Source organism: Trichosurus vulpecula, chromosome 4 (assembly GCF_011100635.1).
Source record: "Trichosurus vulpecula isolate mTriVul1 chromosome 4, mTriVul1.pri, whole genome shotgun sequence".
Taxonomy (NCBI): Eukaryota; Metazoa; Chordata; class Mammalia; order Diprotodontia; family Phalangeridae; genus Trichosurus; species Trichosurus vulpecula.
Window position 1 is genome coordinate 134,464,515 of NC_050576.1, and position 27,184 is coordinate 134,491,698.

The 27,184-nt window shown below is 40.0% G+C and overlaps 1 protein-coding gene across 1 annotated transcript in view; it reads left to right on the forward strand.

The window, feature by feature from the left end:
- Positions 1-27,184, forward strand: part of SMYD3 (SET and MYND domain containing 3) — a 1,057,397-nt gene that overhangs the window by 785,158 nt on the left and 245,055 nt on the right. The window contains exon 6 of the mRNA XM_036758267.1: positions 25,314-25,381. Coding sequence (XP_036614162.1) covers positions 25,314-25,381 — 68 coding nt within the window. The remainder of the gene's footprint in view (positions 1-25,313; positions 25,382-27,184) is intronic.

Below are 27,184 nucleotides of genomic sequence, written 5' to 3' on the forward strand. Positions count from 1 at the left end.
TTTTGTTTTGCCATTTGTGCTTCCCTTCTCAAGCTTGTGGACTAAGAGCTGGCGGAGACCTCAGGGAGTAGTCTAACCTCATTTTATAGATAAGGGGAACGAGGCCCAAAGACATGAAGTTATATGCCTGGAGTTACACTAGTAGAAGTGATAGTCAGGATTTGAATACAGAGCTTCTACTCCAAATTGGATGCTCTTTCCATTACAACACATTACCTCCCTATTTTTTTGCATTTCAATTTTATTCCTTTATCTCTGGGAATTCTATCCTTCCTTCCCCCTTTGTTGTTGTTGTTGAGTCATTTTCAGTCTTCTCCATCTCTCTCTGTGGCCCCATTTGGGATTTTCTTGGCAAAGACACTGGAGTAGTTTGCTGTTTCCTTTTCCAGCTCATTTGACTGATGAGGAAACTGAGGGAAACAGGGTCATACAGCTAGTAAGTGCCTGAGGCCAGATTTGTACCTAGGTCCTCCTGACTCTAGGCCCAATCTCCTCCTACTTACCCCTAACCCCTTTTTCAGTAGGCTTCACTATAGAGACATCTGCTTTGGGACTACTAGGTGCGGCAGTGGATAGAGCTCTGGGCCTAGAGTCAGGAAGACCCGAGTTCAAATTCTGCTTCAGATTCTTACTAGCTGTGTGACTGTGGCCTGTCACCTTTCTCAACCTTGCTTTCCTCTTCTGTAAAATGGGCATGATGATAGCACTCACCTCACAGCACTGTTGAGAAAACAATGAGATTACATATGCTAAGTGCTTTGCAAACCTTAAAGCACTGCGCACATGTTAGCTATTCTTACATAGGATATATCCATTTTCTCTTCTTTGAAACTAGTGTCCTATTTTCCTGCCTTTGACAGAGTTTTCCTGGTGATGACTTCCTAAATTTTGTTTAATTACATAGTATTATCTACCCTTTGACTAGTTTCTTATTATTGGAGCTTCAGAATTAAAAGTTTCAGTTCTTCAGGTGTGTGATGGGAGGTGTGCTACGATAAAGCCATGATTCTTGGATTTTCAGGGAAAAATGAGGAGAGAGCATCAAATATGAAAAAGCTGGATTCAAAAAGACCATATGGAATTCTATCTTTAATTAAAAACCTAATAATTATTATTATTATCTATTAAATATCTATCATCTGTTAAATATCGTTATCTATTAAATAATAGAAATAGTACTCTCTTTTAACTGTAATAAAGACTGCCCTAATGAGCTAGAAGCATATTTCTGTTATTTGTGGTAATGAAACAGACAATGATTAACCAAAATCTATTAATAATTTTCATACCCCACTTCAGCCAATTGCCTGCTCATCCAGCAACCCTCTTATCAGAACAGTTAATAAGGAGAAGAATCCATTGGTTAGTTTGTCATCTGGTAGAAGGGGTGATGATCAGAAAAACAGTCAAAAGAACTGCCAGAGGGAAAGAATGGGAGTCGGACAAACTAACTGGGGATAATTTTGTTTTTGTTTTTTTAAAGAACTACAAGGTGATTATAGTCATGTCTCTTTTAAAAGCTAGGAATAGAAGAGCATTGCTTTATGGACAGGTGACCATCACCAGAGCTACCACTAGCAATTCTGACACCCTGGGTAAGCTCCATAAAATCTACCTATTTGGATAAACAGATAAATTCACTTGAAGGGGAGGGAGACACCATAGATCTCAGGACACGAGGGAGGGACTATAATGGTAGAGATAAACATGGGACATTGGTCCCCAAGGTGGGAGACCCCAAGGCACTGGGAGGCCACTGTAGGGGATTCCACTGTTGCGTGATAGGAACAGAATAGGGTCAGAATGTGGAGGAAGTCACATCAGTTGTACTCCTTCAGTCAGTAGAAACAAGTGTTGTCATTGTCCTCTAAATTTTGGCATTCTGGGACAAAGCTCCAGTAGCCCGGGCCCTCATAAGAACTCTGGCCGTAATTGAGTAACCCACCTGACCTTCATCCAGCTATGGAATATAATGATCTCTTTCTGTAACACCTGAGACTCTAGCAGGTATGTTGCAGAAAGATTACTTAGATTCTGGCTTTTGGGGAGGAAGCTGTCATATGTATTGTAGAATACAGGTACTGCCTTTGAGGGCCACCACTCAAGATGAAAAATAATGGGCTGTGGTTGTAGGGTGTTCCATACCTGGCTATGCTATTTGTCAAGTTTATGATGGATGACTTTGAAATTCATAGCCCTTGTGTTTATTCAAGCTGTCTTTCGAAGTCATTTCCCTTCACTATTTAAAGAGAGGCATGTGATGGGTCATAGAAGAAATAAGTTATTTGGATTTTAAGTACTTCATTTGAATCCTGTTCCAAAAAAAAGAAAAAATGTATTCAGTATTGAAAGAAGATGCTTGGAACATGGGTGTATAAACTCATTATCCAATGTTCACCTAACTGAACAAGGTCATCATCAGTCAGGCCCCTGGCACCATTTTAGAGAAGGACGTTATAGTGAGTTAAGGAAAGCCTGCCCTGTTGGTGAGGTATAGGACACAATCTGTTGAGAACATCAAATAGGATCCAAAAATTTTACTGAGCTGAAAGGGGGTAGGGATGATTTATTTTGGTCTTGTGCCCACACTTCTTAGTTACTTACTTAGATAGGAGTGAGAATTGAAGAGGCTACGTCAGGTAGAAACAATTTCAGGTGAGGAGCGTGAAAGCTCAGAAATGATTTCTGGACCATAAGCCAGCTACATAGGGGTCTGAAAGGAAAAAAAAAAATAGGTGCTCTAATCAGATAGTGATTCTGTGGAGACCTCCACTATTAACGGAGAGAGTGAATACCTGATTTCTATTTTCACCTTTCCGCAACATAGTTAGGTGAAACTGTAGCATGGAATATTTTCAGTTGTCTGTATTTCTATAGTTATATAACATTATTATCATAAGCAGAAATAAATATGACCTCAGGCGACACTGAATTTTTAAAAGCAATCTTTGTTTCTGGTATTTATCCACATTTGGTGGTCTGGGTTTATAAAATCATTTTTAAAGATTTACAGCCAATTCTTTGAACAGATTTGATAGGAGATTATTCATTTCTAAATCCATAATATTAAATTCTGTTCTTCCTGAAATTATAGTTTACAACTAGAACGGACTTTAGAAGTCACGTAGTCCAGCCCCCTTATGATAGCCCCCATTTATATAGTCTTTTAAGATTTATCTAGTGCTTTACATATGATATCTCATATGTTCCTCAGAACAACGCTTTGTAGTAGGTACTATTACCATCCCTATTTTATAGAGGAGGAAACTGAGGTTGAGAAAGGCTTGCTTGGATTACAGAGCTATTAAGCATTTGAGACAAGATTTGAACTCAGGTCATCTTGACTCCTAGTCCAATATTCTCTACTGTATTACCTAGCTTTCTGAGGTGGGATTTGAACCCAGGTCTTCATAATTCTAAGTCTAGCATCGTATAAACTATGTCACATTGCCTCTCTAAAGGCAAATCTTACGTTTCGAAAATTAGCCAAAAAGCATAATCCAGATGGATCAAGTGAATAAATCAGCTTAACAAAATGGGCCTTTTATTAGGCCCTAAAGATCAAAAGTTTCTGGTTAGGTAAGAACATTCTAAAAATACCTTGCATGACCAGAGTTGTAACTAGGACACGGTCATCAGAGCTTTGCCCCAGAACACCAAAATTTAGGGAATACCAAAATTTAAAGCATACCCTTTCAGCAGCATAAAGCCTCTTTAGTAACTAATTTTCCTCCCAAGCATTTGAATGAGTCTTGATTATTTATTGTATTAATTTTACATCCTGAATTACCATGTTGTCATCCTCCTTTCCCTAGGTGTTTTTGGTGATGCCCAGGCACCAAAATTGCTAGTTATGGCATAGTGCATGAGACCTCACAGATTGCAGTAACTTTGAAAACAGTTTACAAAAACCCTCAGACTGCAGAAATTGTCTTCATCCTACTTAAGGATATGTCATCCTCATTTATATTTATTGATTCCACTTGCCCTCATCCTTCTGCTCCTTCTCTTAGCTGTCACTCACGTCTTCGTTACCAGGTTATCACAACAACAGCACCTTCCTCCAGGAAAAGCCACCAGCCTATTTTCCCACAACCATACAGAATGAGAAGGAAAGTGAAACACAGTACATTTCTCATTAGTCCAAATGTCTGATTTCTTCACATCTCTCCTATTTGATATGTCCTCCTTGGCTTGTGGGCCCATTAAGGTTTTCACAGCAATATCCTGTCAATTTGAAAGTAAATGCTTTTATGAGTTGGAAGAGTCAAGAATGCACTCACCCATACTGAGAAGAAGCTTCTTTTGTGTAACTAGCAAATGATAGCAAGTGTCCTTTTGCCATATTTGTAAATGGCCTGATTTCAACAGAGTTCAGTGGGCAGTTTGTAGCTACAGTGGGATGCTTCGATCTTGGTTTTATCCCATCGAAAAGAACTGGCTAATGGTTTAAAAATAGAGGCCCATATTATAGGAGTACATCTCTCCACCAAGCCTCAATTACAGAACATCTCTTAATCTAGAACAGAAATGATCTGCTTGTCCTCTGGTGTTTTTATTATAATAAAACACATACAAACCCAGAAACAACCCGAGAGGTTTCTTCCAATGCTTTCTGAGATTGCCTACATTAGCAAGGCAAAATGCTTACATATAAGCATTTGGTCATGCTTTTTGGGAGACTGATATTCTTCTTTCTGACACTAATTTGGTGTAATGGTGGTGGGGCTGCAGTTACTCAAAAGGGAAGGCAGATGAAAATTGAGAGCCCATTGGTTCTGTCTTAGACCCTTCTAGCAAGCCTTCGGTAATCCCCAGTAAAAAGCCTTCTTTCTGGTCACGATCTGAGTAGGGGTAGAAGTGACAGTGCCCTTCCTCAGGCCAGGCAAGAGAAGGCTCCTCATCTGTTTCTGAATGGATTTGAGAAATGAGAGAACTTTCTCACATTATTGCTCCTCTTAGTTTGACAGACGGTATTAAGAAGACATGTAGCGGATTTCAGGGAGGTCATGAGGGGTAGGGGTCTTTTACTGGAAAAGACCAGATTTGTCAGAGAAATGTGCTGAATTTTGCATGTTTTAGCCCACGTGAAGTCATTCATCCATGGCCAGCTGCGGTGGAAGATGATGAAGATAGTAAAGCTTGCCCACCCTGCCTCTCTGTTAGCTTCCCGCTCCCACCCCAAGGTGCCATGTGCTTTCATTATGGTCTGGTCTAGACCTCAAGCCCTTCCCATCAGCCCTGCCATCATACCTTACGATCACAAGTTCTTGGCGTCTGCCTTCCAGTGGAACTTCCAATCTGTGCCATTTCCCACCATTAGAGTTTGAGCCAGTTGAGAGCAGGAACTCTCACTTTTCTCTCTGTATCTCCTATTAGGCACATAGTAAGTAATGCAAACTTTTTTCATTCATTCATTCTTAACCCTCTTTCCCTCTGCCGGGGAGGACACCATCTGTTCTATCTTTATTTCACTCAAAGCTCCCAGCCTCCATGTCATTTATCTATCCATTGTATCATTCTCTTAGGATCCTGTTCTGTATTTGAGGAAACAATAATGTATATTACCCCTTCCAAGGTAAAGCAGTGGCCTTGGAGGTAGAGTTGACTTTCTGGAAACAACTTTATCCCTAAATGCTGACTCTAATGGTAAAAATTTCAGGCAGCATGTTAAGTTGGTAGGGAGATGCAAAACACATACTTTTAGGGGTCCATCAATAGTATTCCTGCAATCTCTTACCTCCCGGCACAAATATAGTGAACCCTGCTGTGCAGGGTAGGTGGGGCAGTGGATAGAGCACTGGGCCAGACTCATCTTCCTGAGTTCAAACCCTGGGCAATCGCTTAATACTATTTGCTTCAGTTTCCTTGTCTGTAAAATGAGCTAGAGAAGAAAATGGTAAACCACTCCAGTATCTTTGCCAAGAAAACCCCAAATGGAGCCACAAAGAGTCAGACACAACTGAAGCAACTCAACAACAACTCTGCCTCAGGTGTAGGCTCCTGCTTTCCATTCTTCCCCATACCTTTTTCCTGCTTTGTCAAAAAAAAAAATTGACAATCAACCACATAATTTTAAGCAGCATGGTCAGTGGGAAGAACACAAAGTCTAGAGTAAGAAAACCTATATTCAAAACCTACATCTGGCTCTTACTCCCTGCATGACTTTGGGGAAGTGACTAATCTCCCAAAGCCTCAGAGGCCTGAGAAGGTTGGTCTGGAAGACCTCAGAGGTCCTTAATAGCTCTAAATTATCTGTTAAGTAGAACTTGTCCTTGATATTATGTCCCCTTTCTTTTTCTTCCTCTTCATCAACCCTTCACCACCCATCACCCCTCTGTGGTGAGGTCAAAACATTAGCTTGAATGTCAGTTTGAAAAATAAATAAATATATGTGCCAAGGGTTCAGCCCTGGTAAGCCCTGTATTGTAAGGTCCCTAATCCCCTCACCTCCTTGTATTTACTATTTTAATATGTGTTTTGCTGTTGTCTAATGCCGTCTTAGAGTTATGTCACCTAACTCATCTTTTGAAAGTCAGGGTGGTCTATCTATTGAGGACTTAAGTTTATGAAAGTTTTCTTTAAGCTGAGGAGTGGGGTATGTTGGGGGAGGGCGGCAGTCTTTAGAATTTATCTGTAATTAAGTTGATTTTCTTGCTGTCTCACCCTGTGATTAACAAGCTTTTAAAGTGCCTATCAGTCCCGAATTCCTCTGATCCCAGGTATATTCTAGAATAGCTTCTGTTCTGTGCGCTTTCTGGAATCATGCCTATTTTATTTAATACAACTTCACTGACACTCAGAGGTGCTGCTGTATTTTAAAAGCCAGAGTTTAGCCTGGGTGAGGTCAAGCGAATCATGCTGTTACCAAATAGTCACCATCCCTGGTTTCTTATGCAGGTACAGAAACCACAAAGGCTAGAAACTAAATGTCTCTCATGGTGGAAATGCTGAGAGCATATCTATGGGTTCTGAGATCTAGAAAATTTCTACGAATGGTAACAGATTAATAAGTGACATGATGCTGGAGTGGAAAGAGTGGAACTAGGAATCAGGAGAGATGTGGGTTCAAATTTGCCTTAGATAATTACTAGCTGTGGGAACTTGGACAAATCATTTAACGTCTCTTAGCCTCACTTTCCCCATCTGTAAAATGGGAACGATAGGACTTATCTCACTGGGTTGTTGTAAGGATTAAATGAGATAAAGTAGAGACCTCATAAACCTTAATGGGCTACATGAATGATTATCAGAGTGTGGTCCATACACCCCTTTCAGTTTCTGAGACCCTTTAGGGGGTATGTGAGATCAAAACTATTTTCACAATAATAATACATTATTTGACTCTTAAAATAATTCTTCTTTTCCAACTATATTTCTATGCAAGACCAGATTTTCTTCATATTCTTCAACCAAAACATTACAACATATCGACTGTAGAGGCAGATAGGAGAATCCAACTGTCTTCTATCAAGCCAGACATTAAAAAGATTTACAAAAAAATGTGTGAAACAGTGCCACACTTCTCCCTAAATATTTTTTCTTTAGAAAAATAATTATAATTATTTCTCATAAAAATATTTGTTATTTATATTAAGATGTAATGGATTTATTATTGAATTAATTTATTATTTTAAAGTAATATATCATAATGACCATAGCATAACAATTATAATGTCATTACACTGTAACTTTTTGTAGTATCATATAAATGTAATAATTGATAAGCCTGTTTACTAATGGGTTAGTTATTGAATTAATAAATATTTCAAGTTATCAATTTTAATTTCTAGTATAATAGATATTGATAGACATAACTCACATAAACAGAAGCTTTTTCAAGTCCTCAACAATTTTTAAGAATGTAAAAGGGGTTCTGAGACCAAAAAGTGTAAGAACTCTTGGACTATATGAATGTCAGCTATTCTTATTGATATATGTGTTTAATATTAAGAAGAAAAGAAAACAAATGCAAGTTGAATTCTACCAGGTTGTATCTTGGCTTAAAATTCCATTAATTGTATTATACCTACAGCTGAATGCTTTGCAGCATTTTAGAGATAAACTACAAAGCTACCAAGAACAAAAAGGGAGAAGGGAATTGAGAGCTCCCAGGAGCAGGGAAATGAGGTGTGAATTGGAGAGTTTTAAGGAAAACCTGGGTCTGATTATATCTTATATTCTGCTCTGTCTCTGAACGGATGGGCTTTCTTTCCTCAAAGAGCTAAGCTCCTGGAGAATATGAGCAGAAAAGCTTTTGTTTCTTGCTTCCTCTTGCTGTTTTCATGTGGCTGAATGTAAGATGACAGATTTAGAGTTGGAAAGAGCCTCATCTAGTCCATCTTCCTTCTTGCTGATGAGGAATCTATGGTCTAGAGAGGCTGTTACTTGCTCCAGTCATACAGTAAATAATAGCCCACATTTACATGGCTTTTAGGTTTACATAGCACTTTTTAAATTCATTACCTCATTTGATCCTCACTACGACCTTGTGACATAGGTATCACTATTATTTTCATTTTCCCTGAAAAGAAATTGAGCGTTGATTTGCTATGGTCACGTAGCTAGAATGTGTTGAGTCAGGATTTGAATCCAGGTCTTCCTAACTCAAAGTCCAGAACCCAGTCCACTAGCCACATAAAAAATTACGGATCTTGAGGTTTCAGAGTAAAAATTGTGGCTTTCTTCAGCCAGTGAAGATGATGAGTGGTCCTAGGGAGCTGAAGTTCAAGAGGCAGGATCTGCAGGGATCACCTTCAGAGGAACAATAACCACCAAAGTTATCTGGTAGTGTTTTCAAAAAACTGCAGTGTCCTTGTTCTACTCCCTGGAGGGCCCTTATAATTTGTTAATTCATTACTGTAAGGACTTCAGTAGCCTCTCTTCCCACTAAATAGAGCCAGTCGTCTTGACATGTCTTGCCATTGGACTTTGATGACTCTGGAGGAGATAGTGAGGCTGATGACTTTATGCAACTCTGCCTCACTTAAATCCAATTCATGCTCGAATCAGCATCACCCTTGTGATGTCATTGTTCCTTTTCAAGAACAAAGGATGAACAGCCAACTAACCAACCAAATAGAAAACCCCCTAGGAAGCTCAGATTCTTCCAGTCACCCTGTCAAAGTAAGGCATTCGATGCCAAAAGCCCACATTCCTACTGCTGGTGGGTTTGAGTATCCACCTCTAGCCAATTCCTTAAGTGTTTCCCCTCCCACCCACTGTGAATCAGAACCAGTGGCCAGGTCAAGGCTCCCTGCCTTTCATTCCCACTTTCCTTCCCCACCAATGCGTAGTCCTGTTCTGCCTAGAGAAGAACTCTGTAGAATCCCGCTGTATTTTATTGGTTCGGCTGAGCAAAGTTCCATCTGGTTCCCCAGCAGATCTGCTTCCATTCATCCTAATTGTCTTTGAGAATAAAGGACGAACAACAACAATCCCCATCAACAAAGCTGGCTTCTTTTACTTTCTCTCTGCTAATTCCATCTAGTTGTGCTCTGAGCTTCCTCCTAAGGAACTTTGGAATCCCCTAATCTAACCAAAAACATTAGAAAAACTACCAAGGCAAGTGTATGTGAACCAACATGTGAATGCATTTCTCCCTTTCAAAAAGCTGAAAGTCCTGCATAGCCTGTGGAATGGAATTTGCTTCATATGTTGTAATATGAAATTCATGCTTCTGGGTTTCATTCCCTGACATGTCAAGCATGATCAGCCTGACTAGCTCTTGTTTGCCAAAACTTTTCCTGGAGAGAATATTCAAATTGGTTTCTGAATAGCTTGGGCAGCCCCAACCCTCACATTTATTTTTGATTTGTGGATCCCTGGAAACAGTTATTTAGTATTTAATTTCATCTTTCACGTGGATTTGCTTGTCTTTACTGAGACCTTTTCTCCATAAAGCTGGAAAACTAAACGTGAAAGGTAAACACAGATGATTTGAGGTTCTCTCTGGGACATTTGCCCCCTATCAGTGTGTTATTTAACACCATCAAGTCCTTCCATGTGAACATTTTGTCTCATGAAATAGGACAAAGTATGGTTAGTCAATCAAAAACAGTTAGGTTGGGGAAATCTCATGTCAATGACATGAGAAGATAATGTCACAGCTTGGGTCACCGTGCACGAGAGCGTGCCTGAGATTTAGAAGCCGAATGAAAGCATCTTTGAAATATGATTTATATGGGCATATGAAACTCATTATGTTAATTAACTCTTTTCATAAGGTATATGACAAAATGAAATGTTGTAAAGAAAGGGATCTTGTGTATTGGGATGTGAAATCTCATAGGAGTTCCCTGTAATGATTTTTTAATGTTGTGGTTTTCTTGAGCATCATGTTAAGGCAGGAAAATTGAATAATGCACAAACATAAGACATCAGGGGGCTTTATAGTTTTGTATGCTAATGTGTGTCTTATTCTATAAAAATAATCAATATAGTTTGTTTTGATACAGCGGCACTCTTCCACAAAAGTTCATTCCCTGAGTCTTTTCTCTAGCGGCTGACTTATAGCTAAGTCAAAAACCTGGATAATAACCTCACTAAGGGAATTATAATTAGTAAATTCATTAATCGTTCTCCTGTTTAGCCTCCACTTCTCAAGGGTATTTGTTTTAAGTAAGTCCTGCTTTGAGGGCAGCCCTCAGTAAATGAAAAGTGAGTTTAGAATTTACACTTCATGGGAGGAGGCCAACCTCAGTGAATATACTTTCCCTTGCTACCAATACTGTTCAAAGTGAAATCCGTTGATTAAACAGGTTAACTTTGGGGATAGAAGCCAAACAGGAAATAGAAATAATTGGCTTTCTAGTTGAGTCTCCCTTGTTTTTGATGTTAAACTAGCATTTAGTCTTTAGGGCTAAAATATATTTACTTGTTTATATGAATAGTGAACTGAATCATGGACATACTCCTGTGGTCTTCCTAATGTGGTTTTAGAAACAGATATCTCTTGTGGGTTCTGGAGGGTCATAGTGAACCTCTGCTAATAGCTTTGTATTTTTGCACATATTGTTTCCCCTCATGGCCATCTCCCTTTGATCTAGGATAATTTTGGTTTTGTCAGCACCCGGCACAATTCCCTGGCACATAGTAAGAGCTTTAGAAATACTGTTGCTTGATTGAATCGAGGCATATTTCTTTTTTTGACTCTGTATTCCCAGAACCTAGTTCAGTACCTTGTATGAAGTTAAGTGCCTGATCAATGTTGATTGAGTCGAATTGAAATCAAGGTCCTCTGAAATCAGTCACCACTGAGCACTCCAGGAAAACTAGACTATTGTCTGCGCCTCCCTCTCTGTCTTGCCCTACACCCTTCTCATGACTGTGCTTCTGTGCAGGCTGTGTGGATGCCTAAAAGGGCTCCCTCCTCCTCTTCACCTCTGGAAATTCTCCTTATCCCTATCTGAGCCCAGCTCATATGTTACTTCTTCCAGGAAGCCTTCCCTGACTGAACTTACTGGTCAGTAATGACCCACTCACCCACATGACACTTTTTTTGGTAACTCCCTGTTGTGCTTATCTAACCTACATTAAACTTAGATGTGTTGGTGCCACAAGGAGACTGTAAAAGCCTTGAGAGCAAGAGACTTTGTCTTGTTTAAACTATGATTTTCCCTAAACACTTATCACAGTCATCTATATACAGTAAAGATGGGGTCGGGGAATGTGTTTTCATTGACATAGGGAATTGCCGGGTGATGAAACTCCCTCTATCTATGTAGATTGGTGCATTTTCTGTAACTTTTAGTCTTAGAAAATAGTTTAGAGCACTGAGAAGTTAATGGTTTGCCCAGGGCCACATAGCCAGTATGTGTCTGAGGCAGCACATGAACCCAGGTTTTCCTGGCTCTAAGGGCAGATCTCCACTATAATCTGCTGACCCTTCAGCAGGTGCCTAATAAGGTATTTGCTGCTCTGTATTGTAGTATTGGGGCAGCTTAGGTGGCCCAATGGATAGAGCACCAGGCCTGGTGTCTGGAAGACCTGAGTTCAAATGTGGCCTCAGACACTTCTTCACTGTGTGACCCTGGGCAAGTCACTTAACCCTCTTTGCTTCAGTTTCCTTCTCTGTCAAATGAATTAGAGAAAGAAATGGTAAAGCACTCCAGTATCTCAACCAAGAAAACCACAAAGTGAGGTAAGGAAGAGTCATACACAGTTGAAATGACTGAACAACAACAAATATAAATATAAATATACACATATATTTGTTCATTTTAAAGCACAATATAATTTCAAGCCAGAATGAGTGGTTTTGACTTCAAATGACCTCTGAGTGTCCTTCCAGAAATAGATCTAGATTAAAATACCAGTGAGAGTTGATAGTAGGAGGAGTCTCTCTGCAAGAGAAAAAAATTCAATTCAATCAATTTAAATACCTCCTAAAGTGAGGTTCAACTCTGTTGCATTTTAGATTGTAAACCATTTCACTTAGAAGAAAAAAAATCTCTTTCTCCCTCTCCCTCTTTCCTTCTTTCTCTCTTTCCCTTTCTCCTTCTTTCTCCCTCCTCTCTTTTCCCCTCTCTCCCTCCCATGCCCCACCAAATACCAACCATATCCATGTTAGAGTTCAGAACATATTAACACCATATATCCTATATGGTTCCCTCCCCCTATGGAAGATACGCATTGTTATTATTATTAATCATAGAATAATGCTTAATTTTTATATAGTGCTTTAAGGTTTGCAAAGTACTTTACATATGTTATCTCATTTGATCCTTAAAAGAACCTGGTGAGATAGGTGTTATTATCACCATCATTTTATAGATTCAGGAAACTCTGGCTCAGAAAGTCTGAGTGACTTGTGCCAGGGTCATACAACTAATAAATGTCTGAGGCAGGATTTGAAATCGGGCTTTCCTGACTCTGAGTCCAATTCTTTATCTATTGATTAGCCTTGGGACACTAGATAAAAAGTCTGAATTAATCAAAAGGGGTAGACATATTTCAAAATTCATGCTTATTTCATGAGCGCTAGAAAAGGCACTAGATTTGAACTGTCCGTGCAGCTGTGTCTGAATGATGCTGAAATTAGAAGCATTTTCTATGAAGCAGGGAATGTTCTTGATTAGAGCATGACAAAGCATTCACCATGGGGAGGATTTCTTGGAAGTTGTGAATAAGGTTAAATTCAATGTTATTCCTTGTTACATGACTTAGAAAAAAGCACTGGAAAATTCTAAACTAAGATGTTTCTCCTCCATTAGAATAACTTTTGGTTCTTTTAAAGAAATCCCAGTGCTACATAGACAGACATGTTTAACTATTACAATTAGTGCTTGTTATAGTAATATGTTTCTCCAAAGTTTTAAAATATATGCATTTTATTTATACACATCAATACAAAGACATATGCATGCACATATACGCTTTCTATATATTTATGTACATGTGCATATTTTAGGTTCCTTCGTGTACATACATACTTATTTTATATGTGCACATAGAAGCAGATATGGATGTTTATATATGCATAACCATGTATACTTAGAAATGTTTATGTAGGTATACGTATGTTACATATATTGTATATAAACGTAAATGTTTAAATATGTATAGACCTGTTACGTATTATACATAGACATGTTTTATAGTTATGTATATGTTGCATGTGTTACATAGATATATAGAGGTTTATATATGTATATATATGCTTGTGTAGTTGTCTGTGTATGCACACATATTTACATTTATATGCACATATGTGTACCCATTTTATGTGTGTACATGTTTAAATGTGTGATACACATGGATAAACAGGTATATGTATGTGTTGTGTGTATAAATATGTAGATATGCATGTGTATGAACCACTAAAATTCTTCTCTGGCACATCATTCGAGAATGGAGGCATCCCTGAGTTCTCAAAGTCTCGGCCAGTAGAGCCCAGGCTAAAGGCTGCAGTGTGTCCTCCCAAGCGCAAAGGCTTTGAGTATGGGCCTCATGGTGCTCTGTGTGTCTGTCATCATCCTCGCTCAGTACCAGAGAGCATCATTACTGAAAGGCCAGCCACTGGCTGATAAATTCTGTTTCTCTCATAGCTATTCATTTCACCATCTACTAAGGTCAGAAGCGGGTAGGGTCTGTGCTGTTGGGGGAAGTACCTACGCTGATGCAATCACAGATCCTTGAAGCATTGAAGTAAATAATCAAGCATGAATTCTTTTCTTTTTTTTTTTTTTTTTTGTGGTCCAGACGTGTGATTGCAACAGTGTGGGGAAATTCCAGTTTGGAAATACCTTCTGTCCCTTCAAACTGGCAAGTTGGTCTGTAACATCATCTTAGACGGTTGCCTGGGGCCCTGAAAGGTTGTATGTATTAGTTACATGGGCTGTATGTGTCAGAGGCAAAACTTGAACTCAAGTCTTCTTGTCTCCAAGGCAGGCCTTCATCCACTATTCTACCCTGCCTATCATGCACAAGTGAATTTATATGTGTGTATTTATATGTATGAAAATAGTCACTTCTCTACTGAAGACTTATCTACCCATTAAGGAGTCATCTCCTAAGTCATAGAAGGGTTGCAATCTACCTGAGAGGAGAGAGCTGCCATACTGGGAGTTCCTTGAACCGATTAAGTCACAGATCTTTCATTTATTTGCACATGAATTTATGCTTTACGCATATGATTATACACAGATGTGTCCAGTAAAACTGCAAACACTCCAAAATGCCTTAGGGGAATGTCGCTATTCAATCCTCTCCAACACCCCCACTCTTCATATTTACTAGAAACGGACAGCATCATCTCTCAGACTGCTGTAAAGCACTTGCCCAAATAAAAGCCTCCTTCTCCTCTAGCCTACTGCCCACCGACACATCACAAGATCTAAAGCCTAGATGACCAGTTGTCCTACCTGGATCCTGAGGTTTTGGAGATGAGTTCAGTATACAGATAAATATAGTTATCATTATGGCCTTAGGAGATTCATAGGCTAGTCCTCAGCATTGCCATTAATCAATGGCTTAACTTAGTCTTATCTTCTATGGGCCTGGGTTTCCTTATTTATCAAATGAAACTGATATCTGCTCTACATACCCCACAGAGTTGCTGTGAGGACCAGATGAGATGACTCATGCTGTCGTCTATTACAGAGGATGGTTGTCCATGTGTATCAGGAGGGCAGAGTTTATAATCTCAAAGAGGATCATAAACATGTCTGAAAGGTTCGGAACCGCCGGATATAAGAAACTCTCAAAGTAGAAGGCAGAAGAATCAAAACATTTATTTAGGCTCCACAGTAACCAACCCATGAACCAGAAGCCCCATTTTGATATGTTGATCAAAATCTTCCAGGCCCAATAAGTACGCCTTGCAAGAGTAACCAGGAGGCTACAGAGAAGCATGATTGCGTAAAGCAAAATCATGCTTCCCCCTCGATGGTAATAAGATTACCCACTGGCCTGAAGTCTTTGTTCAGCTTCCTCCCGTAGGTCAGCTCTGCTGCTGGCAGCTCCTGCCTCAGCTGTGTCTGTGTCTGTAACTGAAGCTGCAACTGAAACTGACGATGTAACGGTCGCTGTAACTGACGATGTAACTGCCTCTGGTTCCAACGGAAGCTGCTTTTAACCATCCAGCTTCTGCGGGGGTGTAAGGTACGCCGGGGAAAGCACAGGCTCCCCCAATCCACTGGCCTGAAGTCTTTGTTCAGCTTTCTCCCGTAGGTTAGCTCTGCTACTGGCAGCTCCTGCTTCAGCTGTGGCTGTAACTGACGTAACTGTTGTAACTGCCTCTGTAACTGTCGTTGTAACTGTCGCTGGCTCCAACCGGAAAAGGAAGAGAAGAATCTTCAAGCTGTCCTCTCCCCTCTTATAGGGTTTTTGACATCATCAAGCTCCGCCCAAATGACCAGGGCCGATTGGTTCCTGAGTTGGCTCCTCCCCCTAGGGTAGACCAGGTTCTGGAGCTAACACCTCCCCTCAGCCAGCCCCATGACTCATCACACAGGAAGTTCTGGTCCTGCCCCGGAAGAGCAAGCCCCAGTGTCCAGAGGCTCAATGAGGCAAGCTGAGCCATTCAAAGAAAACAAAAGCCATTATGGCTACACCATGTTGTTTAGTCATTCATTCCTGTCTAACTCTTCCTGACCCCATGGACCATACATAGCACACCAGTACTGTCCATGGAGTTTTTTTGTTTTTTGGGGTTTTTTTGCAAGGATATTGGAATGGTTCCCCATTTCCTTCTCCACTAGATTAAGGCAAACAAAGATTGAGTGACTTGCCTAGGGTCACACGGCTAGTAAGTGGCTAAGGCCAGATTTGAACTCAGGTCTTCCTGAATCTAGGCCTAGCACTGTATCTACTGAGCCACCTAGCTGCTTCTAGCATATAGTAGGCACTTATAAGTTTTTATTGACTGATTAACTGGCTTCCTTCAAGTCCCAGATAAAAGCTCACCTCCTCCAGGAAGCCTTTCCTAATCTCCCTTAATGCTATCTGGTTGCCTCCTGGCTCTCTGTGTAGTGGAGGGGAAAGGGACATATTTAGAATATAAATGATTAAAAACAAAAGATATCAACAATTCTAAAAAGGAAAAAAAGTATAAGATGCTATATAAATATATGGAATTATTTTTATTGAACATCTGAAAAATTAACTGCATTTTTCAAGTAGGTGATGAGGACTGTGCTTGATATATTGAGTCTTGGAAATGGTTCCTGGACTTGTGCCTTAGTTTCTCCTTCTTTAATATATTATTGATGATACTAGACTACTTATTCCCCTCTTCCCTCCCCACCTCCTGCTGTGGCTTGCTGTGTAGATTGATGGTCTTTTGGGGAGTGGGTCACGTTCTTTAGAAGGAAGGCGCCGCTGTATGAATAAAAACCATTCAAGAAAAAGCAAACCTTGGTTCTTGCTGGAGGAAACACCTTTTTACTCCAGCAACATTTTCCCTTCTGTTCTCTCTCACTGCCAGTGTTTTGTGAGAAGAGGCCAGAATTGTGCCGAGCCATTTTATTTTTGCCCCTTTTTCTTCCTGTAGAAAAACAAAGGCACTTCAATTGGGCTGTTCCTCTTCAAATGCAGTTTTCCATACTGTGCTTTCCAATATTGGGGCTCTCTCCTTCCCTGCTGAGTCTGTTTTCTTTAACCTTCGTCACAGGAACCATTTCTGTTCACATCAATCTTTGTTTTAACAACCATGGAGAGAGAAAGAGGTGAATTTGTGAGGAATGAAGTGAAATGGGAGCTGAATCCAAGTGAAATGCCCCCAAATGAAACCCGGCTGAGAAGCTCAGATCATACCCTGTCCTCGGCATGCCTTTCCACTGTTTCCACGAGAGCCTACATTTTTAAAATTTCTCTAAACTAAGACAGAAAATTGTCAGTCCTCTGGTCTTGTATTCTGCATTGCTTATTAGAGTGAAAGCCCTTCCCATTACATGTTTGTCAAGAAGTAATTGGTAATTGAGGGGTCATTTAAAAAAAAGATAATGGCAGGCATTTACAGGAATGCATAGTGTACACGCGCGCGCACACACACGCACGCACACACACACGCACGCACACACACACGCACGCGCACATGCACACATACACACACAGTCTTGGTATTCTCTCTCTGTATATATACATCTCTGTATGTATGTGGTATATATGTGTGTATATGTATTTTCTCTCTCTCCCTCTCTTTCTCCCTCTCCCTCCCCTTGTTCATTTCTTACTTTGGCTCTCTCCTCCCCTCTTGCTCCCTCTCCTTTTCCTCTCCTTCTTCCTCTCTCCCTCCCCCTCTCCCTCCTCTTCTCCCTTTCTGTCTTTCTCTCTCCCTTTCTCTTCCCCTCTCCTCCTTTCTATTTTCCTTTCTCCCCTCCCTCTCTTTCTCTTTCCCTCTCCATCTCCCTCTTTCCCTTTCTCTCTCTCTCTCTCCCTTTCCTTCTCCTTTCTCCTCTTTTCCTCTCTCTCTCTTTCTCTCCCTCTCCTTCCCTCCCCCCTTCCCTCTCCCTCCCCTCTCCCCCTACTTCTTTTTCTCTCCCTCATTCACCTTTTTGTTTTTCATATTTAAATCTTTCCCTTGATTTCCCTCTCTTCTTCTTCCTCTCCTTCTTTCTCCCTCTCTTCCTTAACCTATCTGTCTCTCTGTCTATCTCTTTCTGAAAAGTCATTTAAATCCCTTTAATGTAAGCTTTGTGAAGAGATTTTTGCAAGCAAATTGGCTTCGTACTTAGTAATAAATGTGATTTTGAGAATCCCATAGGGAGATGGAAACATATATTATATATGATGTTTAATGTGCTTTCTAAACAAGAGAGAGAAATAATTACATAGTTCTGTACAGGAATGTATGAAGAAATGCTTTTTACTTCATATCTGTCAGCTTTCTCCATTCTCTTGGATTCCTTCTTGTGAGCTTAATAAACTTAAATGCAGAATAATCTTGTTTAGAAAATACGGCTTTGTCCCAAGGAATTTTTAAAGTGCCTATCTATTTGTGGAAAGTATATCAGGGCAGACATTCAGCCCACACTGTGTTAGAAAAATTATGAAAAGAAAGTGTGAAAGTTAGAGAAAAGTCAGCTAAGCACTCCGCACCATTTCTTAGGATAATTGTTTTTAAATGTATGGACCAGGGAAAATGCATCTGGCCCCTTTAAGAAGTAGAGGCAGCTTTGGAATTAAGCTTAGTAGCATCTAGCTAGAGCTGTCAGTGAGGAGATCAATTGTGCCCAGATGTAGGTAATTAATCAGTAAACACCTAGCAACCAAGTAAGTACCTGAGGGGAGAAAGGAGACTGCTGATTCTCTCCTTATTAAAGAAAGACCGGCACAGGGGATTCACCCTGTTAACATCCGTGTACCTTGCTTAAGCTCTCTCTTTTTGGGCTTCTGTCAACCTGGGTGGAATAACAGAAACAGTTTCTCTGTCATGCAAAGACATAGAGAGGGACAGGCTAGTTTTATTTAATAGCAAGAACACTGAGGACCAGTTAGAGCAAAAAATACAAATTCTCATTTAAACCCTAGAGCAGGAAGAACGTTGCAGTGATTTTAAGCTAAGTGGCCCAGGGGATAGAGTGCCGGGTTTGGAGTCAGAAGACTCATCTTCCTGAGTTCAAATCTGGCTTCATAGACTTCCTGACTGTGTGATCCTGGGCAGGTCACATAACCCTAGTTGCCTCAGTTTCCTCACCTGTAAAATGAACTGGAGAAGGAAAACCACTCCAGTAACCTTGCCAAGAAAACCCCAGTTTGGGTCATAAAGAGTCGGATACCACTGAAACGACTGAACAACAAAGAGCTGGTGAAGGGTCTAGGGCTCCAGAAAGGCCTCAGACAAGACAAGAAAAATTCAAGGTGAGGGGTTGCCGTCCAGTTTGGAGTTGTTAAAACAAAGGTTAAACAATAATTATTGCAACAAGTGACCTGTGAGAAAAGTATTCAGTGGTGTCTTGTTGATGTCGGGATCACACACAAAGTCCTGGGCATTCAAAGGCTTTTATAGCCCGGTTTATGCTTACCTTTCCGGACTTATTTAATATTCCCTTAATGCACTCGGTAGTGGGGCCCACCTGGATCTTCTGTCTCTGTGTCTCCACACAGGTTGTCCCCCAAGTCTAGAATTCTCTCCATCCTTATGCCCCTTAGAACATCGGACTTCATTCAAAGTTCAGCCCATGGGGTACCTCCTCCAGGAGGCCTTTTCTGATCCCTCCCTCCCTCCTGCAATTGATAGTGGAAAACAGAGTTGTCCTCGGAGCCAGCAAGATCTGGATTCGAATCCCCACTCTGATACAGTTTTTTTTTTTATTTTGGCTCTATGACCCTGGGAAAGTCACTTGACCTCTGTTTGCCTCAGTTTCTTCATGTATAAAAAGAGGATCATACTAGAACCTGCCTCCCAGGGAGGTTGTGAGATTGAATGAGATAATAATGGTAAAGTTCTTAGTAGACACATAGTGAACAGTGTGTACATGTTAGCTATTACTATTATCATGACTTAACCTGCTGACTTGTGCTGGCAGAGGAAGTTCACTCCCTGGGAGCTCTTCCTTACACCAGTGAAATCATAGGTCTAGTCCATAGCACTGACCCCTGTATTTTCATCTACTTATATTATTCATGTCTTTTCCTCTGACAGAATGTAAGTTTCTTGAGGCCGAGGAATATTTTGTCTTTGTCTTTGTATCTTTTCTAGTGTCTAGGACCTGATAAATGGTGCCTAATAAATGCTTATTGATCGATTACCAAATCATCTCTAAATTTTATATCTCTTTAAGTTTTAATCCAAAGCTTGTATCACTTTTGTATATTATCATTAGAGGCTGGTCCTTGTGATGCTTTGGTGTTTTAATAAAGAGTTTCTTCCTTTTTTTTGTAGAAAAAAGTATAAATGAGAGGAAATATGTGCTCATTTGTGTTCTTAGGTAACCATGTCTGTAGTTAGCCTAGCTATTTGTACCATGGGGCCAGAGCAAAGCAATAATTATCACCTGGTGCCATCTTCCTCTAAGCAAGGGGCAACTTAGGCAGCCTCCCTTGTGCTTGTCCTACAAACTCACACCTATAAAGGGACACCAATTGTCCCCCAAGAATATTCAATCACTTTTCCATTTATGATTTGCCTGTTATTGTCAAAAATATCTGTGGGATTACATGTATGCTTTTTATAATGTCTACTCAACTTATCAAACATTTAGCAATTCTGAAGGTGATTTTCCTATACACTGTAGACATACTTGACTTATTGTTGTCACAAAAAAAAAAACCTATTTGTCAAAAAAAAATTTTTGAGGAAATACACAACATTTAAATTCACATGTGAGATGTAAAATGGGTGCCTGTCTCTGATAGTAATTGTACTTTGTCACATTACCCGGTCCTCATGATGACACGTTGCTTTATAATGCATTTGTCAGGGAGGCTGGTATAATTAAAAGAGTCTGGAAGACCTCAGTTCAAATCCTCTCCCAGACTCTTACTAGCTGTGTGACTCTGGGCAAGTCCCCTAACTTCAGTTTCTGTATCTGAAAAGTAGGGACAATAGTCCCTGCCTCACAGTCTTGGTTGTTGTAAGCATAAAATAGATGACATTAGTAAAGCTCTACATAAATGATAGCTTTTGTTCGGTTGTTTCCAATTCCTTGTGACCCCATTTGGAGTTTTCTTGGCAAAGATGCTGCAGTAGTTTGCCATTTCCTTCTCCAGCTCATCTTACAGATGAGGAAACTGAGGCAAACAAGGTTAAGTGACTTGCCCAGGGTCACACAGCTAGGAAGTGTCTGAAGTCAAATTTGAACTCGGGTCTTGCTGACTCTGGGCCTGGTACTCTAACCACCGTGCCACCTAGCTGCTAAACAATAGCTATTATTATTATTAAGAGTGAAGACTCATTCTCCTTGGGCCTGGAGCTTAACCCTTCAAACACTATGCTGGGTGTGTTTAGAAAAGTTTTTAATTTTTTCCTTTTGTTCAGGGCTTTTAGAAGGTACAAAGGCTTGGTTGGTTACACATTAGAACCAGCTCCTGAGATGCTTTATTTTTCAGGGAATCTCCCTTACCCACAGGGTGTCTCTTTGCAAGATTGAAAACCTTGGATTTAAAAATATTTCCTAAAGAAAATGGAGTGAACAGAAAACTGCCTTCATTAACATGAAGAATAATGGCAAAATGTGCTTCAGTTCCGTATTGTGGCCAATTAAAGGAAAACATTTCTAAATTAATACAAATATTAATTTTTGAACATGGGAAACCTTTTTTCTTTTCATGTAATTGCTTTGATTCTTTGGGATGATCTTCTTAATAGGCCTTTCTTAATTTGCATTAGAATTCCCTGTTGTGGTTGGCAGACTTGTCACTCACTGAATTCTATGCTATGTGTTGTGTTCACAATGTGTCTCTCTTTTATCCCTGCTCAATTTCTAATAAAAAAAAAATAAGCAAAGTAACATGCAACTCTTTCCCCCTTCTCCCCCCCAGTTTAAGTAGCTCTTAATTGTTCATTTTAAAAGCCTATTCCAGAACATGCTTTTTCTATAACTTGTTACCTGACAATTTTACAAAGAATGAAGAATAGATTAGGAGCATAGATTTAGAGGTTAAAGGTCATCTAGTCTAACTCTGCATCCACTTCGCCCACCTCCCTCTACAGACGAGGAAACTGAGTCCCAGGGAAGTTAAGTGACTTGCCTAAAGTCTTACAGGAAGTAAATGGTCAGTCAGGATCTGATTCCAGTGACAATGCTCTTTGCTTTATGGTTATTATTCAATTGTTCTAGTTGTGTCTGACTCTTTGTGACCTCATTAGGGGTTTTCATGGGAAAGGTACTGGAGTAGTTTGCCATTTCCTTCTCCAGCTCATTTTATGGATGAGGGAACTGAGGCAAACAAGGTTAAGTGACTTGCCAGGGTCACACAGCTAGGAAGTGTCTGAGGCCAGATTTGAACTCAAGAAGATGAGTCTTCCTGACTCCAGGCCCAGCTGGGGCAGCTAAGTGGTGCCCCAGTATTAGACCCAATTAGATCAAGTCCTTAAAAGTACCAAGAGAGGGACAGGACAGCAAGAGCCTTCTAAGGCTATCAAAAGTGTAGCAACTGAGGAGTAGTCAATTTAATTTTATCTGACTACTCCATATCTCAGATCTTTAACTCACTGCAATTTACCTTCTCAAATCTATTTTTCTTTTTTTGTGACCTTCAAAATCCTTTCTCCCTCTTTGCAACTTTTTCTCTCTCCCCACCCCAAATTGGTGAGTAATTGGTTATATCCTTAATGTTGCTGGTCCTCCGCCCTGTGATGGTATCTACTGTAATCAGGTCCTCTACCAGCCCACCGAGGGAACAACCTAGGTGAAATAATCTTCTCCCAACAGTAAGACACTCTCTCCATTTCCAGATAGGTATCTACTGCTCCCCAGTATCCTCTGGGATGGGACATGAGAGGAGAGAGCGAGGATAAATCAGAGGCAGGAAAGAGAAAGAAGCAGCTAGGGACCCACAGAATGGTTTAATTAACTCAAAACAGAGAGGACTATGAGAAGCTAAACCCGACAGACTAGAGAAAATTAGTTTCCTACCCTTTCCTATTCTTCCACAAAGACTCCATATCTACTCTTCTCCAAACCCATGTTAATCCCATCTTCCTCCTTGGCAACCCTCCTTCCCATCTTCCAACCCACCCTTCCTTCCTATCAGCCCACTTGCCCGCCATCTTGCTTCTGTCATCCCCTTTCCCTGCAATATTAATCTCACCCCAAGACTGTTCTGGGTTAAGTACCCCTAATATAAGGGTCATATGTTTACCACTCTTGTTTTTCCTATCAGGTATGCACGACTGTATTGGTCACTGTTTCCATTATTTATAGAACATTTAGAATATTTTTTTGGAGGCTAGGTGGAATGCCAGTCCTGGGGTCAAGACAACCCAAATTCAAATCCTATCTCAGATACTTTCTAGCTTTATGACCCTTAATGATCATTTAACCTTTCTCAGCCAGTTTCCTTATCTGCAAAATGGGCCAATAAGAGTGTTTACCCCATAGAGTTGTAGTAGCAAACATATCAGGTAATATATATAAAGCACTTTGCAAACTTTAAAGTATTACAAAATAGCTAGCTATTCTTTTTGAAATTATCCTAAATGAATGGAAACTTGTAAACATTTTTTGTTTGGCTGTAGTAGTTCAGTAATAAAGGAGGAAAAAAAAGATTATTTGGCTTCAGATCAATTCAGAGTTGAGCAGAATCTCAATTTTTGCTCTTACTTGGTGGTTCCATGTTCTGATTCTGCTTTATATTTATAACCTGTGATAAGATGCACATGAAATTTTAAATGTTCAAAATTCCCCCAAAGAAAATCCAGGATCTTCTGTGGCACATTTCCACCACTCCACATACACACAGAGAGTTTGTAGACATAATCTATTAAAGTTAATGGAAAACAGGCGCTGTTTAATATATTTAAATGAGATATGATCCAAACATATGTATGTGTACCTCTTATTTCCTGTTTTAAAATTACATTTTATCAATCTTATGGAGAAAAGATGCCAAATCATGATAAGCTACAATGAGCTTACAAAATTCAGCATAAGATAGGAGTAAATAGTAAATGGAGGTTTCAGTATTGGGGTCACTTGCCTAAGGTTTATGTACTGGTTAATAAAGTAGACCTTTAGAAATGTCTTCTCATTCTTGTTCCTTTTTTTTTTTTTCATCTAGTAGAAGAGAATCAGAAGTAGTCTTCAGTTGTAGTAACTGGCTTATCTTAAGTATTCTGTCTTGGGTTTTTTTTTTGGTGGGGGAGGTAAAATGGGGAGGAAGGGGGAGAGAGAGAAAGAGGAAGAGGGAGAAAGAAAGGAAGAAAGAAAAAGAAAGAAAGAAAGAAAGAAAGAAAGAAAGAAAGAGAAAAGGAAGAAGGGAGGGAGAGGGAGAGAATGAGAGAATTTTGCTAATTTCTCTAGAATCTGAAAGTCCAGAGAATCCAAGATAAAGTCTCAAGTACAACATCTCCCAAGGGGTCCCCATAAATGTGAAGGGCCCAGTTTCGTTCCAAGGGTGGTCCTACATGTAACAGTGACTACCCTAACCCCCGCTGCCTGAAGATCAGGTATATTACATTTCATTCCTCTCTGGTACCTTCAGGGGGTTTGGGAGCATCTAATTTCTCTACCGTTGGCTCAAGCTCCCACCAATTATGTTGCCATTTGCGAGTATCAGGCATTTTGCCTGGGTGAAATAATCTTGTAGATCATGAGAATCTACTACTCAGTGAATCATCTGTGTTTTTTGCAGCCTAGAGGCAGCTGGGTCGCACAATGGATAGAGCCAGTCCTAGAGTTAGGAACACCTGAGTTCAAATTCAGTCTCAGATGCTTATTAGCTTTGTAACCCTGGACAAGTCTCTCAACCTTTGCTTCAGTTTCCTCATTAGTAAAATGAAGATAATAACAGCACCTATCTCCCAGGGTTGTTGTGAGGTTCAAATGCGATGATAATTGTAAAGCACTTTGCACACTGATGGGCACATAATAGGTGATATACTGTATAAATGTGGGCTATTTTTTTTTTTAGATTCTATGACTGTTTTCTTCTACACATGAACATAGAGATCTGCCTTTTTAATGCCTCACACCTTTTTTGTAAAATGCTAAGATATCTGCATGTAATAGCCTGCAATTTTCCAGTAGAGCACTTCCCTGATTTGATCACTTAAAAATTAAAAAGTGACAGCACTAGTCTTGGACGTATCACCTATCTAGTTTTCAAAAACACCCCCTGTGTTTTATTTTGAAATGTTATTTTTCTTGGATACGAAGTTTCCAAAATGTCTCTCTGTTAACCCCGATTTCTTCCTCTTGTTTTTACAGGTGATCTGTAACGGTTTCACCATCAGTAATGGAGAGATGCAGGAAGTTGGTGTTGGCCTGTATCCTAGGTAGGTGGACAGTATTTCATTTACTGACAGAAAATCTTTTTCTTTCTTTCTTTCTCTCCCTTTCTTTCTTTCTTTCTTTCTTTCTTTCTTTCTTTCTTTCTTTCTTTCTTTCTTTCTTTCTTCCTTCCTTCCTTCCTTCCTTCCTTCCTTCCTTCTTCCCCTCACCGAGATACCCAGGAGGGCTATTGAAGTGATAGGTACAAGAGCCAAATAAGAAACTTAATGATCAATTACCAGAAATTGGAAAACTTTGAGCTTAAAAAAGTGCTCTTATGACCTTTCATTGTGGGCTACAGTAATCACATGGAGTTGGGAATCCAATGAGTTCTTATTCTCTGAGAGAATTTGACCTTTTATGATTAGGATAAAGAGGTGAGAGCTGAAGAAAATATTAAAGTAGGCCACAACGATAAGAGAAAGCAACATAAATTTTGTTGTAGCTTTCCTATTCAATAATAAACATTCATTGATTGCCTACTATTCTCAGGCAAAGACAAAACCAGATCAGTCTCTGACCTCAAGGAATTTACATTCTACTTACATCCCAACCCTATTGGGTGGTCACAGAGAAGGGAAGGGGAAAGGTTCAGAGCAGGGTATTTTATATCCTGAGTTCTCTCATTAAAAACAGGTACCCCAAGGATACTTAAATGGTCTTTGAGCTTATCCTTCATGCGAATTCCACTAATTCCTTCCCTATCACACATGTACCCAGACCTCCTGTCTAATTATCTGATTTCCCTCACCCAAAAAGCAACATTGCCTAATGGCATTTCCCTTTTTTTTTCTACTAAAGCTGGGGTTCTCTTTTTATACTTTCTGGTGTCATGAACCCTTTTGGCTCAATGAAGCACCTATAATGTACCAGGCGCTGTGTTAAGCATTTTACCATATGTCAAAGGCTTTAGACCCTTTTTCAGAACAGAATAATGTTTTAAAATGCATAAAATAAAACACATGGGATTAAGAAGGAAGCCAATTATATTGAAATAGTTAGAATGATATTTCAAAAATACAAGTTCATAGATCCCAGGTTAAGAACCTCTGTGATAGAAGAACATGTATACCCTTCACGCTTCCATAATCGCTTCACTCTTGTGTCATCAGAAATGTATTATGGAATCCTTGAATTTTTGAGCTCTAAGGGACATTGGAGGTTGAGCTGACCTCCTTCATATTATAAATAATTATGGTAACTTCAGTGCAAGTCTTATCTCCATTGCGTAGAATTCCTCATTTCCGTTAAACCTCAGCTCATGCTCCACAGTCTATAATGAAGCCTTTTGGGTCTCCTCTGGCAGCTGCTAGGTCCTCCCCCTCCAAAAAATTAATTACCACACATGTCTGTATTTATTTTGTATGTATGCTGCATATGCTTATTTGTGTGTGTGTGCGCACGTGCACATGCAAGCACACACGTATACATAGCTAGCTAGGAGCACAGTAGGTAGAGCACTGGACCTGTATCCAGGAAGACCCGAGTCCAAATTCATCCTCAGATGCTTACTAGCTGGGTAACCCTAGGCAAATCAGTCTCTTTCTGCCCCAGCTTCCTCATCTGTAAAATGGGAGGTAATAACACCTACCTCATATGGTTGCTATGAGGATCAAACATGAAATGTGATTTGCAAACTTTTAAGGGCTATTTGGGCAGCTAGGTGGTGCGGTAGATGGAGTGCCAGCCCTGGAGTCAGAAAGATCTCCTTGAGTTCATATCCAGCTTCAAGAGAGTTATGAGCTCTGTGACCCTGGGCAAGGACTATTAGCCCTGTTTGCCTTATCTGTCAGATGAGCTGGAAAAGA